General features: G+C 49.4%; 1 protein-coding gene across 1 annotated transcript; it reads left to right on the top strand.

The window, feature by feature from the left end:
* Positions 1–1,966: 1,966 nt before the first annotated feature.
* Positions 1,967–21,625, top strand: RPIA (ribose 5-phosphate isomerase A). Its single transcript, XM_034065027.1, has 9 exons — positions 1,967–2,143; positions 7,813–7,873; positions 9,705–9,760; positions 15,568–15,627; positions 16,157–16,221; positions 16,547–16,615; positions 17,093–17,234; positions 18,417–18,516; positions 20,384–21,625. The coding sequence occupies exons 1-9, from the start codon at positions 1,967–1,969 to the stop codon at positions 20,479–20,481; spliced, it is 828 nt and encodes a 275-aa protein (XP_033920918.1). The 3' UTR covers positions 20,482–21,625.
* Positions 21,626–26,484: the final 4,859 nt, after the last annotated feature.

Below are 26,484 nucleotides of genomic sequence, written 5' to 3'. Positions count from 1 at the left end.
ACTGAAACTGCAGCTCTCCAACAGATCCAGATACACCACTAACAGAACAGCCCTTTCCCTAGCAGTGGAAAAGTCTGTGTTCCTCCAGGCAGACACAATTTAAAGGGTGTTTCAAGCCAAAGTCATCAGCCATTGCTGTGAGGGTGCAAACAGGTTTCTCAGCCCTTATTTAACTTCTGGAATAAAGCTCCCTGCTCTGGTGGCATTTGAGTGACGCATGGACGGGCTTCTGGGATCTGTGTGGAATGCCAGTGACCGGGTTTTGTTTCAGGCAGAGGTCAAACATTGAGGATACTGCAGGAATAACCCCAAACCCCTCAGCTGCTCATGCAGTTTCACATTAATGCACCATGGAAGAACACAGCGCTTTAGTCTGATTCTTTCCAAACTATACATCCCACTACATGTGTGTATTTACACTTTAAAGCTTGTAACTTCCAGGAAAGATCGTTGCCAGCTGGCAGAAAGCACTGAATGACTCTATATAGCCACCACGTGCTGCTCTTAATAGCAAGTCACCTGCTCTGTACAGAAAGGTAAGGCCTTGCCGGACCGAGATAACTCGGGTGGGTGACGATAACAGAGTCTTTGTTGAACTGCCAGCCCTTTGTTCACAGCCTGGAGTGAAAACAAAAGGAAACGTTTATAGCCATTAAAAATCACAGCAGAATTGTTGAGGTTGGCAACAAAACAAGTCAGTCATGCACAGGATTAAAATAAAGAAGCCAACAGCGGCTTTTCTGTGATGCAAATAAAGTAAGAATTATTATAAGAAGAAGAAAATATTATTCTCTACACATTGGAGTGAGTGGTAAGGGGCAAATACCGGCAGCTCTGGGACTGCAGAACGAGAAGCTGAGATGACCGTTCACAGGCACCCCAGGACTGAAAATGCAGAGGGACTCAAAGGTTGTGTTCAAGGCCAGGTTGGACAGAGTCTTGGGCAACAGGGTCTAAAGTGAGGTGTCCCTGCTCATGGCAGGGGGTTGGAGCTGGATGATCTTAAGGTCTTTTATAACCCAAACCATTCTGTGATTCTATGATGTGCGTCTCATGTTTTTCAGAAACAGTTTAAGCAGATGCTAGCCCAGGATGGGTGTGTGCGTGTGTGAGGAATCAAGGGATCATGTAGTGGTTGGAACTGGAAGGAACTGGAAGGCTTAAAGCTCATCCAATTCCAAACTATCATGGGCAGGGACACCTTCCACTAGAGCAGGTTGCTCCAAGCCCCTGTGTCCAACCTGGCCTTTAGCACTGCCAGGGATGGGGCAGCCACAGCTTCTCTGGGCACCCTGTGCCAGCGCCTCAGCACCCTCACAGGGAAGAAAATATGGGGGGCAGGAGGAGAAAGCTCTGTGTGCTCCAGGCCAGAAAACCTCAACTGGGTTTTATCCTGATGCTCATGTGGGGAGGGAGAAGGCCTAGTGACTGATGGCCATTAACGTGGTGCTTGGAGGATCGGCGCTTTTTGTCACACCAGTGTTCCTACCTGTGTGACACGGTGTCTCTCCCAGCCAGGGCTCTAATCCCCAACGGACATTAAAAACCCCTTAGAGCTCCAGATCATGCTACAGAGTTTGAGTACACATCCAACGCAGGCTCTTCCTTCCACCTCCGTAAGCCCATAGGTCAGGTGAATCCCAGAGCTCCCTGTGCCGTGCAGGTCTCCCAGCCACCCTCTCTCTTCCTCAGCACTTCCCGGAGGGACACTTCCCATTCCTCTGCGGGAAAGCCTCAGCCTCTCCATCCCTGCCCAGCAGCTATAGGTGTTCACGTCCGCACACCCATCCCTAGCACACGTCGCTGCGGTGCTGCGGTCATGCATTGTGGGAGCTGTAGTTCGCAGCGCGCAGCACTACAAGTCCCAGCCTCCAGGAGGAGGAGGAGAAGGAGGAGGAGGAAGGGAGCCGGCTCGGCCCAGGCCTGCAGCCCGAGCGGGACCCCCCCGGGGGCGGGCCGTGGCGGCATGCGGCTCCTCGGCCGGCCCGGCCCGCTCCGCAGCACGGCGCTGGCCGCCCGGCCGCCGGGGAGGCTCCGAGCGGGGCCGTGGCGGCGCGGCTCCAGCCGCGGCCGGCTCGGTAGTACCATGGCGGAGGAGGCCAAGCGGCTGGCTGCCTGCGCGGCCGTGGACAAGCACGTCCAGGTGAGACCGAGCGCTGCCCGGTGGCATGGGGGGCAACGGGGGACAACGGGGGGCAACGGGGGGCGAGGGTCTCGGGTGCGCACGGAGCATCCCGGAGCTCTGGGGTGCAGGGACCGACCCATGCACGGAGCGGACGCGGGGTGCACGGAGCCTCCCGGAGCCCGTCCGTGCTCCGGGGTGCGGGGACCCCCAAATGACAGAGTGGCCACGGAGTGCAGGGACAGGCTCTGAGTGCAGGGATCCCCAAAGCACAGAGCGGACACGGGGTGCTTGAAACCTGTCGGAGCACGGACGGACTCCGGGGTGCAGGGACCCCCAGAGCACAGAGCAGACACGAAGTGCACGGAGCCTCCCGGAGCCCGTCCGTGCTCCGGGGTGCAGGGGCAGGCTCTGGAGTGCAGGAACCCCCAAAGTACAGGGCGGACACGGGGTGCAGGGGCAGGCTCTGAGTGCAAGGACCCCCAAATGACAGAGTGGCCACGGCGTGCAGGGGCAGGCTCTGGAGTGCAGGGGCAGGCTCTGGAGTGCAGGGACCCGTCAAAGCACAGAGCGGACACGGGGTGTTTGAAGCCTGTCGGAGCACGGACGGGCTCTGGGGTGCAGGAACAGGCTCTGAGTGCAGGGACCCCCAAAGTACAGAGCGGACACGGGGTGCTTGAAGCCTGTCGGAGCACGGACGGGCTCCGGGGTGCGGGGACCCCCAAAGCACAGAGCGGACACGGGGTGCTTGAAGCCTGTCGGAGCACGGACGGGCTCCGGGGTGCAGAGACCCCCAAAGCACAGAGCGGACACGAAGTGCACGGAGCTTCCCGGAGCACGTTCGGATCCCGGGGTGCAGGGGCAGGCTCTGGGGTGCAGGGACCCATCAAAGCACAGAGCTTGCCACTGGGTGCACGGAGCATTCCCGGAACAAGGACGGGCTCCGGGTTGCAGAGGCAAGCTCTGGGGTGCGGAGACACCCAAAGCACAGAGCGGCCACGGAGTGCACGGAGCCTCCCGGAGCATGGATGAATCCTGGGGTGTAGGCACCCCCAAAACACGGAGCAGCCACGGGGTGCACGGAGCCTGGATACGGGGTGCTTGAAGCCTGTCGGAGCACGGACAGGCTCTTGGGTGCAGGGACACCCAGTGCAAGGAGCGGCCATGGGGTGCACGGAGCCTCCCGGAGCGTGGACGGATCCCGGGGTGCGCGGAGCTGCGCCGGGATGCCCACACTCCCCCAATGCATGCAGCGGACATGGGGTGCACAGAGCTTCCCAGTGCATGGACAGGCTCTGTGGTGCAAGGACCCCGCACTGCATGGAGTGACCGTAGGGAGCACGGAGTCTCCTAGTGCAGGGATGGACCCGGGTTGCAGGAACGGGCTCGGGAATGCAGGGATCTCCACAGTGCATGCAGTGACCATGGGGTGCACGGAGCTTGCCGGTACATGGTTGGACTTTGGGCTGCACGGATACCCTCCAGTGCATGGAGCAGCATGGGGTGCGTGCACAACCCAACTTCCCCCTGTAGCATGAACAGTCCTGGGATGCAAGGAGGGACCGTTGTGTCCTACTGAGCCTGTTTCTCCTTTGCTTTGGACTGCGATCCTTTAGCCTGGAGAGAAGGGACAAAACTGCTTTTCCCTTCCCATCAGTGCTCACCCAGTGTGCGGCTCTGTGCCTTGCCTGGCTCAATGTCCTGCATATCCAGGTATTCACCATGCCCCTCTTGCAAGCTGGGCTGTGACGGGACTTCAGGATAATGCCATGTCCATCTCCTTTTCCCAAGTCCGGGATGCTCCACTGCTGCACCCTATTACTGAGCACCCAAGCAAAGAGCAATAACCCTTTACTGGGGGGTCATGTCTTATCCTCTGCAGGGAGGGGCGTGCAGCAAGGGGCTTTAATGAAACCTTTGCAGCTCAGATAGGACCGGATCTGCTTGAGGTTTGTCACAGCCTGATTGTGAACACTTGGAAGGGGAATGGTTAAAGTCACGCACTGGTTTATCGCACTGTTTGCTGTGCAAGCCCTGTTGCAACAGTGGTGATGAAACTGGCCTAGAGTCGGTGCCAAGAAGGTTGATTATAGCAGTGTGGGGGGGAAAAGTTTCATTTTCCTTCCTGCTTCCCCCTTCCCAGTTACCATCCTGGTGACTTCCCTGATGTCCCATTATGTTACACTTGTATTGCAGCCTCTCCTTCCTCTGAGCACGCTGTACCTGCTTGCAGAGCACACCTACACATGTGAGACCTGCCCTCTGCCAGGCCAGCGAGCTCAAAGGCAGCCTGTGGGGTGAGGGAGCCTGGGAAGCGGACCAGTAGTTGCATTAAACCCCTCTTTTTTACCCAAAGCAAGCCCTAAAGTTGCACACTGAGGAAGCACTCATGTCGCAACGTGCGGAGCCAAGGCATGACCGTACTGTGGGTTATCCGGTTTGATACGGGACAAAAGGTGACTCTTCACTTTGGCCTTCTCTGATGAAATCCTGGCCTTTGTGCTGCTGTATGGTCAAGCAGACTTGGGATAGTGTTTCTGGCTGTGTCACAGCTGATTAAAGTTCAGTGCCCCTCTGAATAAGTCAAATAGTGTCTGTGGTAATACCGCAATGCTTGGTGCGCAAGCTGGCTCCAAGCAGTGATGGAGAAGCAGGTTGGAGGCAGCACCAAGGAGTTAGAGGGGCTCAGCCGTCACAGAAAACCCATTTCCCTCCCAGTTTGCACTGTCAGGATGCAGCTGCTGTTTGTAAGGGAGAGTTTTGTGTGTGGTTGTTGGCTGTTAACGGTGGGAGCACTGTTATCTCCAAAAGCAAAGCTGCAGATTCCCTTCCTTGCATGGCAGAGGCATGCGGGAGGCATCAGTGACTTCAGGGTGCGGTTGTGTTGGGCAAATCTCTTTGCTTGACATAAAGGTTAAGGTGCTGTAAATCCATAGCACCAGGGTACTGGATGAGGCTCCTCACATGGCATTCTCCTTCTCACCCATCCTTAGCTGTGCCTGCACTTCACGCAGCCTGTGATGTGATGAAAACCTGGGGACGGGGGGATTAGGAAAGAACATTTATCTCTTTGTATTATTAAATATAATAACCATAATTATAATTATTAAAGCCAGATTGGTGTGTTTACCCACAGAGCTCCCCACTACCGGAGAGCACCCCGAGTGACCAGCCTCAGGAATCATGGGCTGTGAGGCTCTGACAGCTCGGAGAAGTGGGGCTGGCACAAGGCTTGGGGCTTTAGAGCCATAAGCTGCTTGGGCAGAGCTGGCTTTGCATTTATCCATCAGCTCTGAAGGCAGGCCCTGGCCCTGTCAGTGTCTTTGTTAGAAGTGAAAAGATGGGTGGACTGAGCATTTATAAGAAGAAACTTTGGGCTTTGTTCTGTATTTATCTCCTGTTCTTTGCATAAACTTACATTGGACCCACCAGCCCCTGTGGTGCTGCTGATACCCACTCCATATGCGTTGTCTTGTCCATGTCTGTAATGCTAAGCAGCGTCTCTAAACCCTTTGTTTAGCTGAGGAAGAGCTGTGGTTGCTGCTGACTCCACTCCTGGAGCCCATACATGGGTGCTCAGCTATGCTGTGGGTCAGTGCCTTGGTTTTGTTTGCTGGGGCTTTAGTAAAACAACCTGAAATGTCTTACTTCTTTGCATGGGGCACTGCTCCTCAGTGCTGTGAGCTGGACAGCACCAGTTTAGACTGGCTTGAACTGTTCATCTGCAAAACCCACTTAGCCCAAGCTCTTGCCATCACCTAAGGAAGGACACTTCTCCCCTCATCACAACTGCCTGAGAGGAGGATGGAGCCAGGAGGGGCTGGGCTCTGCTCCCAGGGAGCAAGGGATGGGACAAGAGGAAACGGCCTCAAGCTGCACCAGGGCAGGTTTAGATGGAGCTGAGGAACAATTCCTGCCCCAGAGGGTGCTCAGGCATTGGAACAGGCTGCCCAGGGCAGGGCTGCAGGCACCGGCCCTGCAAGTGTGCACACACCGTGGAGATGGGGCCTCAGTGCCATGGGTTAGGGGTGGCCTTGGCAGTGCACAGGGAATGGTTGGACTGGATGAACTTAAAGGGCTTTTCCACCCTGATTGATTCTGTGGTCACTGATAAATACTTTCAAGTTTATTGCCAGCAATGGGCTGGGATCCTTGTGAGCTCTTCCCTCTTCGTTACAGTGGAGCGGCTGATGCTGAGGCTTTCGCCATCCCTTTGGCCATCCAGCTGCTCCAAGAAGCTGTCTTACCCTATGGAAATGAGGGCAAAGAGAAGAAACTGCCTCTTCCTAGATCAAAACAAGTCTCTTAGGACATGCAGTACCGGTGTTCTCACCAGCCAACGTGCAGCTTTGCTTCCCCTTCCTTGGCTGCCCACACTTGGCTCATCCATGGGGCAGGTGAAACTGAGGAACCTCGGGAGCTATTGGGTTTCTGCTGGCATCATTGCAAGCACACAGAAAGCCATGTCCTGCTTTCCCTGCCTTTTGCAGGGTCACGGTGTTTACTGAGGGCTGGGCTATGAGCCAAGTCCCTGGTTGTGTGCTGGGGTTTCAAGAACTCAGTTTTCTTTGAGCTTTCAACCTGCAGAAGCGAGGGAAATCATTAATCCTATGAGAGTATGACCTGTCCTGAGCTCCAGCTTGTGTGCTTGTGTAAGAGCTGAACTGGTTGAAATGCTGCAGGTGTGGCTTTTTCCATAGCTGCTGAACTCTGGATTTGCTCCACGTGGAGAAAGAGCTCCAGACCCATCTAATGTCCAAGAGATAACGCACACCAGCTCTGTGCCTGTGTTTCTGGTTGGCTTCAGGTCTTTCTCATCTGGAGTCTCTGTAGTGATATTGGGCCTCCTTAAGTCAATTTAAGCTTTGGATCCCATCCAAACAAGGGGAAGTACATTGAAAACGGGAAGTGTACGAGAGGCTGCGGGGTAGCGCTCAGTGAGACCGAGTTGATAATAAACAGATCTACATGGCAGGGCATCCTCTTGAGAGGTAACACAGTTGAACCCATCCACCATCAGCCTGCAGCCCCTTTTAGAGGCATGTCTGTGTTATGGATGAGATAGCAGTGATCCTTCATTAACCACACCATAAGCAGAGAAAGGCCAGGGCTGAGCTGTGGTTAAGATAGGATCCTCTTCATTATATACTGCCAGGCTCACCCATCTTTCAAGTGTGCAGCTGGACTCTCCTATAGGCAGTTTTTATTCCCTAGGAGCAGCTGCTGGTGCATGTGTACTGTTTACTAACAATACAGTTGGCTGCAAACCCATGCTTTTACTGTGTGGCTTCCTTGGGAGATGTTATCTTAAGGTTCTTTCAGCTTCCTCCTCTGTGGTATTGTCTGAAACTCCCAGCTTTCCGGCAGGAAAGGATGCATGGAGTGCCAGGAGCCAGCAGTGGGTGTGCATTGAGCACCCTGAGATTCAAACCAGGGTGGTATTTAATAAGGGTCCTTTAATAAGGGGGTGAGCAGCTTAAAATCCCTTAGCCACAGACAGGGTTGTGCCCTTGCTGCCACACTGTGTTCCCTTCCTTGCCTGGAGCATGCTAAGATGATGTGTGTCAGTGTGCATCTATGGGCAAGGTTCTACTGCATGTGTTTATAATGTCCAATCCGGCAGGAGAAGTGGGAAGCCCTTGTGCTGAGCCCCCAGTAACAGCTCTCCTCTGTCTCTCTTTGATTTGCAGAACAATCAAGTTCTTGGGATTGGAAGTGGTTCTACGATAGTCCACGCAGTGCATCGATTAGGTAGGATGCTCCTCTTCCTATCCTTCCCCTTGCCCGGCTGCCCCAGCTAGTTCAAAACCATGCTAAATCATCTGGATGCTGACTTAGAGCTGATGTGTCAGCTCTGTTCACCGACTGCTGTCTCCTCCTTGAAGATGAAGGCTAAAACTGGGTCTTGTTCTCCAAATACGTTGCATAGAGAGCCCAGAGGAGGTAATGATTTACCACTTGTTCTCCCATAGAGCCAGGCAAAGCGCTTTTCTGGCACCCATCACAAACTGGAGCTGAACTCCTGCATTTCATTCCAGCTCTGCCCCAGTCTGGACTTGCTTTGTGGCTTTGGGCCATGCAGCTGCTCTGCTTCCGTTAACCCATTTGTATGCAGCTCACGTTGATTGCTTGCATCCACTTTATTCACACTGATGAGGTGTGACAAAACGGAATGTGAAATCCCACTGCTTTTTTCCTACCTCTTAGCTAGGTTTACCTGCGTGTCCCAGGTGCAGGTTTGCTCCAGGTGTGATTCAGAACATTTCAGCAACGTATTCAAGTGAAGCTAATGCTTTTCTGCAAAGGGAATATGAGAGCAATTATCCTCATGCCTCATTACAGAGGTTTCAAGTTCCCTTCACAGGGCACTCTCAGCCCTAGGCCACATCTGCCTGTGGAGGTGCTGGACCTTGTCCTGCTTCACCTGGATGCAAACCAGAGCAGCAGCGGGTGCTGTGGTGGGTTGTGAGCCCAGGATCAGGTCCGTTGTTCCTGAGGGTCCTGGTTGGATGCAGAGGGGTATTCTCGTTGGAAGCAGACTGTGTCTTTGCATAGCTGGGAAGTCCCTTTGTCACCTCCAGCTCCCTTGGGCAGTGTCACCCACAGAGGACAGGTGGTGCTGAGGTCTGAGCATAGCACAGTGCTTTGCAGGGAAACAGAAGGGATGGTGCTTTGCCCCTGGCATCCACCTCACTCCTCACTGTATCTGTAATACACTTACTTGTCCGGGAGCTGCGGTTCAGCTTTCTGGGTTGGGCTCAGTATTGCCACCACTCCCAACGACACAGAATGGCTGCAGTATTTAAAGTGGAGTGCCTGTTCCAGGCTGCAAATTCTGACTGTTCCTGTCAACCGAACGCATTAGCACTGGGATGGGGTTTGTAACAACACACAGCCTCACGTACTGCATCTTCAGCCCTGCCACAGCAGTGTTACACGGAGCATGCAGCCCGTGTGTTTGCTGTGGTGTGAGAGCTGCCTCTGACTCCTGGGCTGCTGGCTTGTGCCCAAGTATTGTAATTACTAAAATAACATTTTGTCCATAATGATATCTTAGTAATAGATTTTAGTCATTTGAGGTTAACCTGGGGGAGGAAATATTTCCTTCCATTTAATGGAATACTGTATTTTATTAGTCCTTTCCCTGCCATATATTTAAATGTTCTGTAATAAATGAATGTGATGTTCCCCAAGGCAACAAGCCAGAAAACCTTTCAGACAGCTGCTGTTTACAAGGAGCGCAGCTAAAACCTGTCTAATGGAGTGAGAGGAGGGAATAGGGCTTATTTCCCAGGTGACATTTGCTGATGAGGCTCCTTTGCTGCTGGAGACACAAAGGTTAATGGCTCGTGGTGCCTTGGGCTGAGGCAGGGTGGGTGTTTAAACCCTTCTGACCCTGGGAACAGAGCCTCAGCCTAAGCAGGGTGTCACCTGTTTGTGTTTGGAGCCTGAGGTATTTGCAAGCCAAGCAAGTAATTGCAGTGATTCATTCAAAGGGGCTGCTTGGAACTGAGATTACTTAAAGTGATAGTTGGTGTTGTTTTACCTTGCAACAAACCGAGACTTATTTTCTTTCCTACAGCCGAGCGGGTTAAAGAGGAGAACCTGACGATTGTCTGCATCCCGACCTCTTTCCAGGTAAGAGGTTCCTCCTTTGCAAACACACAGGGGATCTTCCCTTTGGCTGTGGGAAGGAACCACGCCACTCTGTGTTCCTGCTGACAGTGGTGTGATTGACTGAAAGCACCAGTGAAAGCAGTTGTGATGCAGCCTGCAGATAGATGTGATGGTGATGGTGCTGTGTTACCCTGACCTGAGCCGCAGGGATGCTGTAATGCTTTGAGGTGTGTTTCAAACCACTGTGGTAACACTGGTCATGTCAGTGTTGGTACGTGGCTTGCTCTGCATCCCACTTGTGGAAGAGTGCTGTTTAGTGGTGAACCAGACTCATAATGCAAAACACATTGGAGAAAACACTTAAGTCTGCTTTGATTCTGTATGAAGCCCTGAAAGCTGTAAAAAGGATGCTGCAAGCAATTATAGCAAGCTTGTGTTTTTCAGAAGGGTTTGAAATGCATCAGCTGGCTTTTGTAAGGAATTGCAGAAGAGAAATAAGCTTCATCTTTCCTTTGCTGCACAGCTTTTGCAGGAATCACTTCATGCCATGCCAGCTCTTGAGAGGTTTGCATGGAGAACATGGTGAAGTGCAGAGCTGCTGAGGAAGCTGCTGAGCTGCTTCCATGCCTCCAGGAAACTGGCTTTGGTCTCTCTGCCTCTATTCCCTGGGGTGGGAACACACTGCACAGGAGCAAGATGTTACCTTAGTCCCTTTGGACATGGAGAGGTGACATGGTGGGGACCATCCATGGGGCTTTTGAGGCTGGGTGGTAATGTCCCGCTCTAGGAATTGGGCACGCGTCCTCATGGTCCTGGTGTGGACCTTGGGGCTGTACTTTTGTCCCAGCTTCTTCACCTCAAGGACAATCAGGCAGTGGGATAGGCTGGCCAGAGTCCATCCTGTGAGGTTTTCAGGACCTGAGTGGGTAAAGCCTCTAGCAAACTGGTAGCTGACCCTGCTTTGATGTGGAGGTTGAGTAGAGACCAACCTGAGTTACCCTAAAATCTGATTGTTCCCCTCCACCCTTCCTGTTGCAGGGAATGATGAAGGAAGAAACAGGAAGAGCCAGCAGGTCAGTGCCTGGCTCTGAGCCTGGTGTCACCATGATCATGGGTTGGTTTACTCAGCACCAGGCCTGCTGGTGATGGATGGGGTACACCAGGCTCAAAGGGGGAAAAGGATCTTTGTGCAGGAGTAACCAGGGCTCACTGAAAGAGCTTTACACTACATTCGAAGGGACAATGGGATCAAACCAGACTAACCAGAGATCAGCCTGGGGGCAGCACACTAGTGTTTGAGGGAGAGTGTGTTCATGAGCTCCTTCAGTCTTAGTGGAGGTAGGGGATGTAAATCCATGCAGCAGCAAATTCACCAGTTATTGGTGTGTTAGAAACCACAGAAGCCCCTGAGAATGGTCATGTGGGAATTGGGTCTTTTAGCCCGAAAAAGGGGATGGAATCAACAGCCCAACTTAAGTGCATCTGTACTTATGTGCACAGCATGGGCAACAAACAGGAGCTGGAAGCCATTGCACAGCAGGAAAGCAATGACAGAGCTGCCATCCTGGAAACATGGTGGGATGACTGGCACAAACTGGAGTGCTGCAATGGATGGCTATGAACTCTTTGGAAGGTACAGGCATGGAAGGAGAGGTGGTGGGTTAGCTCTGTATGGTAGGGAGTGCTTTGGCTGCCTAGAGCTTAATGATGCTGATGATAGGTTTGAGTGTTTATGGGTAAGAATCAGGAGGAAGGCCAGCAAGGCATGGCCATGGTGAGAGTCTTGGGCATAGTGATAACAACGTGGTAGGAGTTTATAACTCCTGGAGAAGCAAGGAGCATAGTCAGCAGAACCAGGACTTCTGGAGGGCTGATTTTAGCCTGTTCAGGAGCCTGGGTGGCAGAGTCCCTTGGCAGTCCTGAAAGCCAAAGGAGTCCAGAAGGCTGGATATTCTTCAAGAGGGAAGTCTGAGAGGACACAGCAGCAGCCATCCCCATACACTGAGGGGTGATCCATGAGGGAAGAGACCAGCCTGGCTGAACAGGGAGCTTTGGCTGGAACTTGGGAAGAAAAGGAGAATTTATGACCTCTGGAGGAAGGGGCAGGAACCTTAGGAGGACTACAAGGGTGTTGGGAGGTTATGCAGGGAGAAACTAGAAGAGCTAAAGCCCAACTACTATGGCTGCTGCCATAAAAGACAATAAATAATGTATCTATAAATTAACAACACCGGGAGGGCTGAGGATAATCTCCATCCTTTATGGGATATGGTAGGGAAAACAGTGGCAAAGGATGAGGAAAAGGCTGAAGTACTTAATGCCTTCTTTGCCTTAGTCTTGAATAGCAAGACCAATTGTTCTTGGGGTATCCAGCCCCTGAGCTGGAAGACAAGGATGGGGATCAGAATGAAGCCCTATAATCCAAGGGGAAATGGTCAGTGACCTGCTATACCAATTGGATACGCACACTTCTATGGGGCTGGATGGAATCCACCCAAGGATGCTGCGGGAACTGGGGGAAGTGCTCACTGAGCTACTTCCCATCATTTACCAGCAGTCCTGGCTCAATGGGAAGGTCCCGGTTGGTTGGGCATTAGCAAGTGTGATCGGCAAGAAGGGCCAGGGGAGGTTTAGATTAGATAGGATGAAAAGTAGCTTCACTGAAAGGGTTGTCAGGCATTGGAACAGGCTGCCCAGGGCAGTGGTGGGGTCCCCATCCCTCGGGGTATATGGAAGATGTGTAAAAGTGGCTCTTAGTGCCATGGGTTAGTGATGGCCTTGGCAGTGCTGGGGTAACGGTTGGACTCCATGATCTTGAAGGTCTTTTCCAACCTAAGTGAGTCTATGATTGTATGAACAGTTAAAATCCTCTTATTCTGCAGATGGTCTTTGAGAGTATGGGCTGATGGGAGTTGCTCTTTTCCTGGCTGTTGCAACCAACCAGTGGCCAACTGGGTACAATGCAAACTGCTGCGAAAGGCAAACCCAGTGAAAACTACTTTCCTTTTTCCTTTTTTTAACCTTTACCAGTCCTTCTGTCCCATCTACAGACTGTGGTGAGAGGCTGGCTTTGACATGTCTAAAATGATCCCCATCCTGATACAGTGTGTCCCATTGGAACCTGGGGCTCCGAGATCAGTTATTAGGTCTTACAGAGAATACTGATAAAGCCCTTGCAGTGGTTGTGGGCTGGAGCCTGTCCTGCCTTGCAATGTTGGGATAGCTTGTGTGATGCTACAGTAAAACCAAAAGGTTGCTGTAAAAGCGAAAAAGGAGATCATACACTTGTAGGACCCAATAACCCCCAGACACAAGGCAGCCTCCTGTCTTTTGCCATCTCTTAGACCCAAACCAATCCGGACTGAAGCACTCCCAGGTCAGCAAAACATCATCCTATTTTTGCTATGTAAATGGCTGCCTGAGGTCGGTGGCAAGGAGGAATTGGTTTCAGTGGGTTTTGATTCTCCTCCCTTCCTTGTCAGGTTGGGTTATTCCATCACCACCACTAAAGCCAGAGCCAGGGTAAGTATCTGTCCCTTGGCTTTTGTGTTTCTCCTTTTCACCGAGGGCACGGAGTGAGACCCTTCTTGGCAAGTGCTGGGCAGTTATCACCTTTCCCCTGTTCTGGCAGCTCTGCTTTGGTTCCTGCTGCTCTGCTCCATTGCCTTCCAAGCAGAGAGCCTGAAGAAAGCCACCTTCTTCCCACACTGCTGACTCCAAGCCTGTTCAAGATGGGGTCTGCATGTGCAGTGCAGTGATTTTTCAGTGCTTTCAGTTCCTGAAATCCCTCTTCATGGACACCATGTGATGGATGGAAACCCACTGGGTTTTATGCTTCTTATATTGTAGGTCCTTAGGGCAAACCTAGTGCACAATCAAGAGTGCACAGCCCGTGGGTGTTAACACTGCATGCTATGAAATGCCACCGTAAGCGATTCAAATCATAGCTCATTGCCAGCAGTACCACTTGCTACCTTGTCTTAATGTTTCTGGGATGCCAGTACATGCAACTGATGCACTTTGTGGATAAAATACAGCGAAATCAGTTGATCCCGGCTATTGCATGGGGGTTTCTTGGTCAAGCTACAGCATGGTGTGGAGTTCAGACTTGAGCAGAGTCCATACAAGCAGGGAGTCTCATTCAGGTGATGTTTTGTAATGCAGAAAACCAATTCAAGGTTCTGGAAGCTGGAACTCCTGTTGGAGGGGGGAAGTGCACCCTCAGTCGGTTTGCAGGTGACACCAGGTTGGGGGGAGTGTTGATCTGTGTGGGTGTAGGAAGGCTCTGCAGGGGGATCTGGACAGGCTGGATGGATGGGCCAAGGCCAATTGTATGAGGTTCAACAAGGCTCAGTGCTGGGTTCTGCACTTGGGGCACAACAACCCCATGCAGTGCTCCAGGCTTGGGGAAGAGTGGCTGGAAAGCTGATCAGTGGAGAAGGACCTGGGGGTGCTGATTGATGGAGCTGAACGTGAGCAGCTTATGCCCAGGCAGCCAAGAAGCCCCCAGCATCCTGGCCTGGATCAGCACCAGTGCGGCAGCAGGGTCAGGGCAGGGATTGTGCCCCTGCACTGAGCACTGGTGAGGCTGCACCTTGAATCCTGTGTTCATCTCTGGGCCCCTCACTACAGGAGAGACCTTGAGGTGCTGGAGCGGGGCCAGAGAAGGGCACTGGAGCTGGTGCAGGACCTGGAGCACAAGAGATGGGGAACGGCTGAGGGAGCTGGGGGGTTCAGATGGAGAAGAGAAGGCTCAGGGGGGACCTGATGGCTCCCTACAAGTGCCTGACAGGAGGATGGAGCCAGGAGGGGCTGGGCTCTGCTCCCAAGGAACAAGGGATGGGACAAGAGGAACCAGCCTCAAGCTGCACCAGGGCAGGTTTAGATGGAGCTGAGGAACAATTTCTTTCCCAAGGGGTGGTCAAGTGTTGGAACAAGTTCCCAGGGCAATGTTGGAGTCTCCATCCCTTGGAGGTATTTGAAAGACATGTAGATGTGACACATGGGGACAGGGTTTAGTGGTCAACTTGTTAGTGATAGATTAATAGTTGGATATGGTGATCTTAAAGGTCTTTCCCAACCTAAACAATCCCATGGGTCTCTAAACTGATGGACTGAATGGAGGGTCACTGTGGGTGCTCTGTGTTGTATTGCCACTAGAGGGAAATACACGGCCACTTCAGTGACGGAGATTGGAGTTGCCAAGGACCTGTTTCAGAAGCTTCCCACTCTTCTTCCATGGGTTGGATGTTTCTTTATAACCTTGTTTGTTTGCTTGTTTGTTTCCAATATGAAAAGTATCTTCACTGTTAGCTCCGCATCACTGTGGTGTAAATGCTTCATCTTCTTGCTCCCATTTTTCAGCTGAAGCAAATCAAAGGGGCCAGCTGTGTGTGGAGGAGGATGATGTCCAATCTGGACCAACACAAGACTCAATACCCCCCTATCTGCTCTAATACTTAGGCACAAGCCATTCCCACCAAGCTGATTGGACCTCCTGCTATTTATTTAGTACAGAGAGATCCAAACCCTCCTGTTGCACTGTCTGAGCCTTTTAGTTCAAATCAGCAGCAGGGTTTTCCTTTGATTAAGTTAACCTGGTGTGGGAGCATCATTCTCTCCTCACCGTGCATTCCCATTGCTGGCTGCAGCCTCTCCGGATTCAGGGTGGAGCAGTGGAGCTCTTCTAAGGAGAATCCATCCTTGCTGCAGCTGAGGGATTGACACCACGAGTCTGTTTTCCTTTCCTGCCACTGGTAAATGGTGTTTGCCACTGGTAAATGGTGTTTGCCACTGGTAAATGGTGTTTGCTGTCTTTTGGTGCACAGGCCCGTCAGCTGATCCTGCAGAACGGCTTAACCCTAAGTGACTTGGACCGACATCCAGAGGTAAGGACCACGGAGGTGAGACCTCACCTGACCTTCCTCTGACCTAGGCCTTCCTAAAGCACCTTTGTGCTCCCCTCAGGACATGAGTTTAGGCAGCCATGCTGCAGGATGTGGCTTAGTTTATGATATTCCCTAGCCCATGTCTTACTGCTCGATGCTTTAGATTGGGTTCCCTATGGGCGGAATCTCTTCCAGGCTGAGATGGGGATATTGTGTTGCTGAGCTGTCACCAAGGCATCCCCCGTGAGCTCCCTGCTTGCATGCTGGTCCTTAAGTGACACTAGAAGCTAAAGTGATGTCCTTGCAGGCCAGCAATTAGGTTTTGGCTTTTCTTTCCCCTGCTCTCACATGCCTGTGGTTTAGTGGGGGCTGGAATCCTTGGGATGCTGCTCTATAGTCAGGCTGGTACCCAGGTGGTCCCAGCTCTAGTGTCATTTCTGGCTGCTGCTTGGATCCTGAGCTGCACACAGAGCAGTGCCTTGGTGCTGCACAAGAGGGGTTTCCACACCAAGTTCCTCCTCTCCCACAGCTCGATGTTGCCATCGATGGAGCAGATGAAGTGGACTCTGACCTCAACCTTATCAAAGGTGGCGGGTGAGCCTTGCTGTCCTGTGCATGGTGCTGGTGCTGGGTGGCCTCTGAGCATCCCTTTCTGGCTGCCAATGGTCTGGGGGGGATGGAGAGGCTGAGGGGATGCTGTGCATGCACCTGCAATGGGACATGGCTCCTGACCAAGTGTGTATGAGGGACGAGGGGGATAAAGTGATGGGGCAGGGGAAGGGGCACTGGTGTGGGGCAATGGCAGCATCAAAATGAACAAGAATGTGATAGAGGGGACGGGATTTCAAAGCCATTGAGCACATTGAGGAGCAATCTGATGTTTTCTGCTTGTTTTGTTTCTGTTTTCTCCCCCTTGCAGTGGCTGCTTGACACAGGAGAAGATAGTTGCAGGATATGCAAAATGCTTCATCGTTATTGCTGATTACAGGTGAGGATATTACTGTTCCTTACACCTCTGTCCTATAGGAGGATTCAGATAATCCTGTGTTAGACCACTGTTTTCCTTCCAGTGGGTCAAGGGAGCAGGAATAGGTGGAAATGAACCTGACTCCCAGTGCTTTAGCAATTCAATTTAGCTAGCAGGGCCTGCTTAGGAAATGTGGGGAAATGGCTGCTCTGCTCTTTGAGCCCAGTGACTGTCAGCACAGAATAGATTTCCCTTTCTATACATACTGCTGCAGGGCTGTACTAAAAACAGTGTGTCCTGCTTGTCCAAAACATGTCAAAACAGGGTTTATGAGTGAATAAATCATCCATTGAACTGGTTCTTCCTACACATTAATCAGGGTGAACTGATTGCTGTGCCCTCAGGGTGTTATGCCTAAGGGGTCTGCAAGAGGCGATGCAATAACGGTGTTAGCAATGTAATGCCTGATTCTGATCCCACCTCAAACCATGTCCTCAGGAAAAAGTCAGAGAGCCTCGGGGAGAAGTGGAAGAAGGGAATTCCCATTGAAGTCATACCCATGGCTTACGTCCCTGTCACCAGAGCCCTGACCAAAACCTTCGGAGGTGCTGTGGAGCTGCGGATGGCTGTTAGCAAAGCAGTAAGTGTCCCTTATCAGCCCAGCTTCCCCAAAGGAGCCATGTGAATGTAGGCAAATGGAGGACCAGAGGTCTGGTCTTTCATCTAATCAAATCTGGGCTTTCACTCCCACAAGTGGCATGTGTAATTCCCTTAATTATACTTTGGTTAATGAAGTGTATGTTCAGGTGTTCAGGCTGCTCACTGAAAGCCAATCTGGCTTATGAAGCAAGCATCCCTGAGCAGGGAGAGGAGGGACTGGCAGCCCGGGTCTGACCCACTGCTCTGTGGGGATGTTGGGGGCTGGAGGGCAGTCTGTGCTGCCAAAGTGGGTCTTGAGTTAGGGGGCAACTCATGCTCCATCCCAATGACACATAGAACCAGACTAAATTAAAACTGAAGGTGCTTTGTCTCTGCTATCACTGCCCCATCACTTGGGGTTTCACCAGCCACTTTTCATGGCAAGGGAGACAGAGAGCTGTCTGCAGTAAGGCTGGAGATACCACCTGATGGCTTGGTTTTAATGCTCCTAATCCTGAGAGGCTCTAGGGTTTGCATTTAGGTGCCTGAGAAGAGCAAACTCAAGTTCATTCTCTGTGAACCTGAGACCAGCCTTGCTTGAGGAACGCACATCAGTGCTGCTCCAGCACCAGCTATGTCCTTGGAGGATGCTGGTCCCTCTTGGCACGTGTGGTTGCACACCCTGCTCAACACCTTGTCCTCAGTCCCAGCCTGTTGAAAAGACCCAATTTTCCCTTTTGTTTGGCTTGGGAGAGTGATGGACACATCTGGAATGCTGAAATCCAGCAGTTCTTTGGCTCCTAAACCTCCCCATAGCATCCAAGATCATGCTCTTACCACTGGTGCAGGGGGGCCTTATTTTGGATTCAGTTGCCTATGACAGCCTTTTTAGGACATTGATCTACCTTTACTCTTGGGAAAAGGATTCCCTACTGCAGTGATGAAATTCCATTGTTTTTTCCAGCTTCTGCAGGATTATCTGTATGAAGGAGAATAAGGAACAAGCAATTGCCTTGGGTGATGGTTTTATTTACCAGGCTTATTATGAACTGCCCTGATTTACTTCACTGATGACTCTAAATGGTTGTGGTGGGGATGGTGGTCTCAGTGAGGGCTGTGACAGTCCCTGGCTGAGCTCTGTAGGCAGGGAGCTCATGGTGTGACATGTGGGTTTGCTTCCCAGGGCCCCGTGGTGACAGACAATGGGAACTTCATCCTGGACTGGAAGTTTGACAAGGTTCATGAATGGGGTGAAGTGAACACTGCCATAAAAATGATACCAGGTAATGTCTGTGATACCAAAGAAAAAGACAAACCCAAAAGCTGGCTAAGGCTTGGTCCATGCTGGATAACGCTGACCATGGGAACCCTACCCTGTATAAGAGGAATTGCATGTGTGTGTGTATTTACTGCCCTTTTACTGGTCCCTACATCTGCTTCTACTTGAGAAATCAAGCTGAATTAGTACAACAGTACCCATGTGGCATTTCCATGTGGTGGTGAAAACCTGGGGTGATGCTGGGTGACTTAGGACACTGCTCCCCATCAGGATGCCAGCTCTGTGCTCCTCCTTGCTCTCCTTGTGCCCATTTAGAGAAGGACTTTTAATGGACACACTGGTGGATGCTGGAGGGAGAGTTCACACTGAGTTATAGTATTTTCTAGGAACTGCATATCGCTTTGCATCCCATTGCCATTGTGTACTCCTGTGCTGTAAGGGTGCAGTGTATCCTAGCTATTGCTGTGCAAAAGAGAAGCAGTGGCTGATTGCACTGCTTGCAGGTTAAACAGCCTCTCTGCAAGCACTCCTGCCTGGCCTGAGACCTGCTGCCCAGGTCAGAGCTGCTTCTGGATGATCCCAAGTCTCTGGTACTCTCTGGACCTCAGTGGAGCAGCAGATAGACTGGCTCAGCCACATCTGGGTATCTTTTCTGGTTATCTTGGCCAAGTCTGCTCAGCTTTTGAATACATATTCTTGTATCTTTTATCTTTGAGTTTATCCCAGGTACCTGTTTGTCCTGAAAGCCATAACACAACTGCCTTCACTGGCTATGTGTTGTCAGGGCAAGCTGGAACAGGTTGGGATCCTGTTGCATAAACCTCAACATCCCCACAAAGCAGCAATATAGTGTGCTATAAGGACTTTTTCCTTTCATCTCTTTTGGTTGAGAGATGAAAGGTAAATGATGGGACCTGTTCCATCACACTGGTGTGGAGATGGTCTCAGCACCATTTGTTGCTCAGGAGTGGACCTGCTAAGAGAAGCAGAGCATCTTCCCTACCCAGAAGTGGAGGAGCAGAACTGTTACAGCCTAAATACAGTGGTGATAGCAGGGCTTTGACCACCTAACCTTTGTCCTTCATTTCTTCCTACCTTCTTGGCTGTGGCTCAGTGATCACTGTGAAGTTAGGAGCACCCCATAATTAAATGCAACCAGAAGTACATTTGCAAATGGGCTGCAAATTGAAGCAGTAGCATTAGATCTGCATTACTCCTGACATTTGAATAAGTGTGATCCAGGTGTTCTCTAAGAGGTTAGGATTTTACATGTGTTTAAAGGAAAAGCAGGTAAGTCTGTGGCTGCCTGTAGCTTCCTCTTGCTTGTCTGGGTCATCAGGTGGCTGAAAATTATGGAATCCCAGACTGGTTTTGTGTTGGAAGGGACCTTAAGATCATCCAGTTCCAAGCCCCTGCCATGGGCAGGGACACCTCACACTAGACCATGTCGCCCAAGGCTCTGTCCAATCTGGCTTTCAGAATTACCCTGGGCAACCCATTCCAGTGCCTCACCAACCTCACAGTAAAGAATTTCTTCCTTATAGCCAACCAAAATCTTCCCTGTTTCAGTTTAAACCCATTGCCCCTTGTTCTGTCACTACAGTCTCTGATGAAGAGTCCCTCCCCAGCATCCTTGTAGGTCCCCTTCAGATACTGGATGCTGCTCTGTGGACTTATGATTCTTCTGGGGATGGCCTCATGGAAAAGGCTTCCCAGGGGCTTCCTGCACATCACCCAGGTTGGACACCTCTCTCCAAACCTCAGATGGAGTCATTGGTCCCTTTTAACAAACAAAACCATGGTGAGAGCAGCGGAACCCATGCATGGGGGTGTCTCTGGCATTAACCAGTGTGTGAACCCTCATTTCCCAGGCGTGGTGGAGACGGGGCTCTTCATCAACATGGCAGAGGTGGTGTACTTCGGCATGGAGGACGGCTCGGTCAGCGTAAGGGAGAAGCAGCCTCGCTGAGGCCCCTCTGCTTCACCTCCAGCCACTCTGATTCCCTGCTGTAACGGTGCCAACCTGACGTCTTGCCTTAAATGAGCAGCGGTTGTTGCAGAGGACGGATGATGGGAAGTGGGTCGGGATCCGCTGACGTGATGCTGAATGTCTTGCGTTTTTTAAAGACCAACAACAGAAAATCTATTCTATTTCTATATCTATATTTTTACTTTATAGGAAATGTTGTCCTTTTTTTAAAGAATTGTTTCAACAAATTGCTTTAACGTTTTTATTTGATTTTCTAAGGAATACTTAACCAAAAAGAATACTCCTTGTTTTGTTCGTGATTTGTGTGGTTTTATTTCCTTGCATTCAAAGAGAACTTGAACCCTTCTGGTTGCTCATAGTGCTTTGGTGACTGAGGTCAGGAATACAATCCTAATGCATCGTTCCTAACCACCCTGGCTTAGAACGCGATGCGCTAACATCACGTTAGTATGTTAGTACATACTAACATATGGGTGATGTACGTAACAGGAGCACATCCAGTCGGGACCTGCTGATGCCTTATTTGGAACCTTTTTGGTTCGGTATTTTATGCCTTTTATTTTTCTATACCACTGGTTTTTAATAGTTGGGATGTCTGGTTGTCTTCTGTGCACGTGACAATTCTCTGAGCCTAGGGTGGTCTCTACATCCCTGTGTCTGGGACATTGTAAGGGCCTTTTCCAGGCCTCTGTATGGAGGAGACGTTCATCCTTTGAGCCAAAATCTGCTCTCCATTCATTCAGTACCTCTGATGAAAGCCTCTTCCTGTACCTGGAGATATCTGGGACTTGGTCCTTGTAAACCGAGAGCAGGACTGGGTCCTTGGTGAAGTTTACAGAAGCATATTTGAGCAGGGCAGTGTGGAGCCCTGTTCAGTGGCAAGCTGTGTGGTTTGGAATGAAGGTTTACTGTCACCCCTTGCAGCTGGTTGAACTGTGGAAGGATAGAGCAGAACGCACAGGAAAACTGAGTCTTCCTGCCTAAATTTTCCACATGTAGCAGGAGAGAGACACTTGTTCAGTATCTTGTTCTCAGTGTGTAGGTGCTTTGCATGGTTCCGAGGTCAAAATGCAAGCCCTCTCTTTGTGTTGTAGACGTTGAAATAAAGAGCTGTTACACCAGACATGGGGCTAATTTGGTTCTTCAAGTAACTGGTTTGTGGACAGTGGGGAAGATCATCCTCAGACTAACTCCTCCTCTTTTAAAGGTCTTCACCCAGGCCACATTCACCCTTCTGCACTTGATTTCATCATACTTAAGTTAAATAACTTAATCAGATTAATCAACACTTGGAAGCTGCCTCAAGACTTAAATTTGTACATCTAAAACTTGTGCATCTAACTATAGCCCCTTTTTTTTACCAAAATGGAGCTATTTTTATGTCTTTAGATCTTCCCCTTCCTGCACATCTATTCTGAAGCACTTGTTGGCTGGATGGCATCCAGTGTGCTCAGTACAGCTTTGCTGGAAACACTGGAATATCTCTTCCTGCAAACTTGATGCTGCAGAAGCCATTTGCTGATTCTTGCTATGGGCAGTTTTCAGATGCACCTTGGGTTCCTAACGTAGAATCACGGAGTGGTTTAGGTTGGAAGAGACCTCAGAGCTCCTCCAGTTCCAACCCCTGCCACAGGCAGGGACACCTTCCACTGGAGCAGCTGCTCCAAGCCCCTGTGTCCAACCTGGCCTTGAACACTGCCAGGGATGGGGCAGCCACAGCTTCTCTGGGCACCCTGTGCCAGCGCCTCAGCACCCTCACAGGGAAGAGCTTCTCCCTTATATCCAACCTAAATCTCCCCTCTTTCAGCAGGGTCATGGTGAGTTTCTCATCAAGAGCACCCCCAAGTCTTTCTCCTCAGGGCTGCTCTCAAAATGTAATCCTGGATAAGCAGAGAGCAATCAAGCACATCTTTGTTCCCAGGCGCCTTCTCACTCATCATGCTTCTGGAAATGAGATTAGCAGGAGCGAACGTTGCTGTTGACTTTCCTTTCTCTCTCTGAAATCAAACAGCTCCTTCTCAAAAAGCCAATAAACCATTACCACACCATTACTTTCTGGCTCTGGACCAGATATGATCTCATTCAGCTTTGTGCTTAGTAAGGGTTTGTTAAATCTAAGCCTGAAGGTGGTAGGTCTAATATTTGAGCTTCTCCATGTGCCTGGGATGCAGGTAGCACTGATGGGTGCTTTCGCAACAGATGTCCCTGCCAGGGTGGGACTTTGGGCTATGGGTGCAGAGTTCACTGTACTACAGTGATTTAAAACCTCTGGATGGAATTAGAATCCCTGAGAAAACTCAGTGTCTGAACCAGTTCTGGAGGCTTTGTGCAGATCCTCTTTGTGCAAAGACACCCAGCTCATATTTGCAGGCTCAATAGATGGATTTCTGAGTTAAGGGGCTCTTCAGAATGGTCTGGTCCTCTCCCTTGGAGGCTGCCAGGCTGACATGTGATCATCCACATCTTCATCTGCCAGTATACATGGGGCACATTTAGATGTGGTGCAGGGCGTCCATCCCTTTCTGGGTGGCTTTGGCGAGCCATAGCTCTGCCCTGTCACTGACACATCCTGCTTATGCTTATGTTTAGCTGCTGAGCTATGCCCATGATGATGAAAATGAGGTGCACAGGCAGCAGAGGTGTTTTGAGTTCCTGATCCTTGCTTTTCTATGTCATCATTACCATTATGTATGTTTTTGGAGAGATGATGGTTCATAGGTGAGCATGCGATGGCAGACCTTCAGGTAAGGGCAGGCACTGCAGGTACCCACAGCTTCCTTGGGTAGTGGCAGTTCATCTTTGCCCACACCATTGTGTTGCTCCAGCAGCTTTTGGCCTTGAGTTTGTTGATTAGATTTTACCACCTTGGCTGGTTTGCACTGTGATGTTTGCTTTACACTTTGATTTTTCAAGATGCTCTTCAAAAGAGCCTTAAGAAACCTTTAGAAACAGGCTTCATGTCTCCTCTATCCCACCTGGCTCCCTTGCATCTTGAGAAGAAGAGCAGGGATGTATTTTTAGAAGATGGCATTGGAAAAACATATCTAAAGCAGTTGGAAGAAGGTGTCCTTTAAAGCCCCAGAAGGACGGTTGGGGCTATTTAGGGTGCATTCCTGCAGTGGGTCCTGTTACCCATTGCTAACCACAGTGAGACGATGCGCTCCAATCCCTGCATACAAACCCTGCCATCACCTTTTGGACCTTGCACAGTGGGTAATGCACAACTGATTTTACCATTAGCATTGAATTATGGATTAACTTGGCCCTGGAGAAAACAAACGTTTCAAGAAAGAGCAACAGCAGCACTAAAATTAATGGGCAAGAGAGGAAATGAATCACTAGTCCTGTTCCCCCCAAAATAAGGAATATAAATATAGTAAGAGAGTGCTTCAGATTCAATTTAATTAACCTGTGGTTAATAGGTTAAATAATGAAGCTGAATTAATTAAACTAAGTAGAAAGGAGTTAAGTGTTTGGCTAAACTGGATCATCTTGTTCCACAGTACAGCAAGTATTACTGTCAGGTTTTTATTGTCACTGTGGGATGGGATTTATGATCTGACATTATTATTGTTCTGAGTAATGTGACATAAAAAGGGATGAAAACAATCAGGCAGCATAGAGGATGTGTGCTCTGTGTATTAAACTGACTGCTAATGGCTAAAGTGATAAGCAGAATGTAAACATAACCAGTGACAAAAAGTAGCCATAATGAAGATTAGTAAGCTGCAATGAGTATTAATATCTTTTATGCACAAAGCCAGATCCGCTTTGTAACCAGGTGGATTTGACCAGGAATTGTGTAATGACCTTGACTTTGGTCCAGCTGCACCAGGAAAGGAGGGAAAGGGAAGAAGTCCTGATTTGCAAAGTGCTTTTTCAAGTTCCTCCAGCCTTGTGAATCCTCCAGTTTTACTTTCCTTAGTACATCACAGAATCATAGAATAGTTAGGGTTGGAAAGGACTTTAAGATCATCAGCAAAAAGGTGACATATTTCAGCTTGGAGATGAACTTGAAGGCTATAAATTGGCATTTTTTTGTACCTAAAACACCTAAAGTTTATTAATTTCCCTTTCCAGTAACTTTAATGGGAGTTTCATCATCCTAGATACAGAAGAGTTTAAAAGCCCATAGATATTTACAGAACTTATCTAGATACCTTGAATCTCATACGGGATTTATCTCCTGACAGGACACTATAAATTACCATGAAATCCCCTAATGAAGGTTGTTCTGTAGAAGAGTCTTTGTAACAGCATCTTTCTAGGAAAAGTGATACCAGACACGTATTGTTTTCAGTCCAATAGACTTTCTGTTTGTAGCTACTGACACAAACACCTTTGAAAACAATGTTGGATCATTGAGGCAAATGTAGTTAGTAAAGGATCAGTGACTTGGGTTTGACTCTAAGGAATTGCATAAGCTGCTTTTTTTAGTGAACAAAGAAAAGCCTTCATGCAAGGTGAGTTTTCTAATGTAAATCATCATCCATGTTGGAAAGTTGAATTCTGGAACTGATTTATGCTGTTTCTGGAAATCAGTAGCAGAAAGATGAAATTCAGTGCAATTAAAGTGACTACTAAGCCAACCATAAACCCCCCTACGCTTTAATATCCAAGTTCATTTGGGATGCTTAATTAGGAATATTCTTAATCACATTGAATTCAAAGTTCATTTCATGAATGATAGGTGCACATGATTCTGATTAGGCAAAACACATCACCAAGGCCTAAATGCCTACTTATTGTAATGGTCCTTTTATAGTGCACCAAACTCTAAATTCCCTTGTGGTACTCTTGCAATGCAGGATTAATTAAAGCAAATACTAACATCAAGTATCTACTTACAACTGTCTCACAGGTTGGTGTCATCTCTTACCGAGGCTATTACTGGAATGCCTTATAGATCAAATCATTAATTAAACATTAATTCCCTTAAAACATTTCCAAAGCCTTAATTTCAGTAACTCATGAGTTATTAGCCTGCTACAGCGCACCGTCTTCTTGTAATCACTGTTTAATAACCTGCACAGATTAATCCCAACGTAATGTGTTTGGCAATGACAAATTAAATTGATAAACCCTGCTGTAAATCTAAGGGGTGCACTGTGATGCTTTTACTATCTTAATTGCTTGCTGGAAGAAAGACAGCCTTGCCTTGCTCTAGTGCTTACATGAGTGTTGGTTTTGAAAGGGAGTTTATCATTCTCGTCTTTACTTTTACATATAGCTTAATGAGGGCTAGAGCAGATCAGTGAAGAATCAAATCCAACAGCTCATAAGTAATGTAATGTATATATTAATGTAGAATTGAAGAGCAGCTCATGGGACAGGTTGGGTTGATGTGTTGATACCTTCAATGTCCATAGGTTTGGGCTTCATTCACAGTTCCTTGGATGCTCTGTCCAACCAACACCATCCCTGCAGCAGCTGGTGGGCTATCCAAGGACTGTCCCCTTTATATTGGTTCTAAAGCAAGTGAGCAAGAAGCTTTTAGCAGATTGAGTACCCTCACTTGTAGAGGAAGCATTGGAAGAATCTTCTCTGCTCATAGAATGGTAAAGCTGGAGATGCCAGCAATGTTTTGCCACGTGTGTTAGTCAAAAACACATCAAAATGTTATTCCCAGGTTTGGTATTTTTCAATCTATCCCTCCTGGAAAATGTCTTCACTGTAAAACAGTGAAGGGAATTAACTGTGGGTCTGTAAAAAGGATATAAAGTTTATGATGTATATTTTCTGGATGTCAAGCAGACATGTTTTTAAGCTCCCAGCTAGGCAGCATTTCACATGGGGGATCATTGGCCAGTTCTATATGAGGTTTGTATCTTAACATAGCTCTTACACTCAGCTTCATGACAGTGAGGCAGTCACTAAGTGCTTAATGTGGGTTCTTGTAGCTTGTTTCAATCATTGAATTGAGATTGAGAACATTTTGGTGGCAAAAGAACAAATCAGCTTTGTTCAATCAGTGATCACTTA

The sequence above is a fragment of the Melopsittacus undulatus genome, chromosome 7, assembly GCF_012275295.1.
Source record: "Melopsittacus undulatus isolate bMelUnd1 chromosome 7, bMelUnd1.mat.Z, whole genome shotgun sequence".
Classification (NCBI taxonomy): domain Eukaryota; kingdom Metazoa; phylum Chordata; class Aves; order Psittaciformes; family Psittaculidae; genus Melopsittacus; species Melopsittacus undulatus.
Note: the sequence above shows the minus strand (reverse complement) of the source record. Positions and strands in the feature narration are given on the sequence as shown.

What these genes read in the sequence shown, in the direction of transcription:
- RPIA (XM_034065027.1), top strand. Translation starts at nt 1,967, where the DNA reads ATGCGGCTCCTCGGCCGGCCCGGCCCGCTCCGCAGCACGGCGCTGGCC. An exon ending in GCATCCCGACCTCTTTCCAG is followed by an intron (nt 9,761 to 15,567) that starts GTAAGAGGTTCC and finishes TTTGGTGCACAG; the next exon opens with GCCCGTCAGCTGATCCTGCA. An exon ending in GGATGGCTGTTAGCAAAGCA is followed by an intron (nt 17,235 to 18,416) that starts GTAAGTGTCCCT and finishes TTTGCTTCCCAG; the next exon opens with GGCCCCGTGGTGACAGACAA.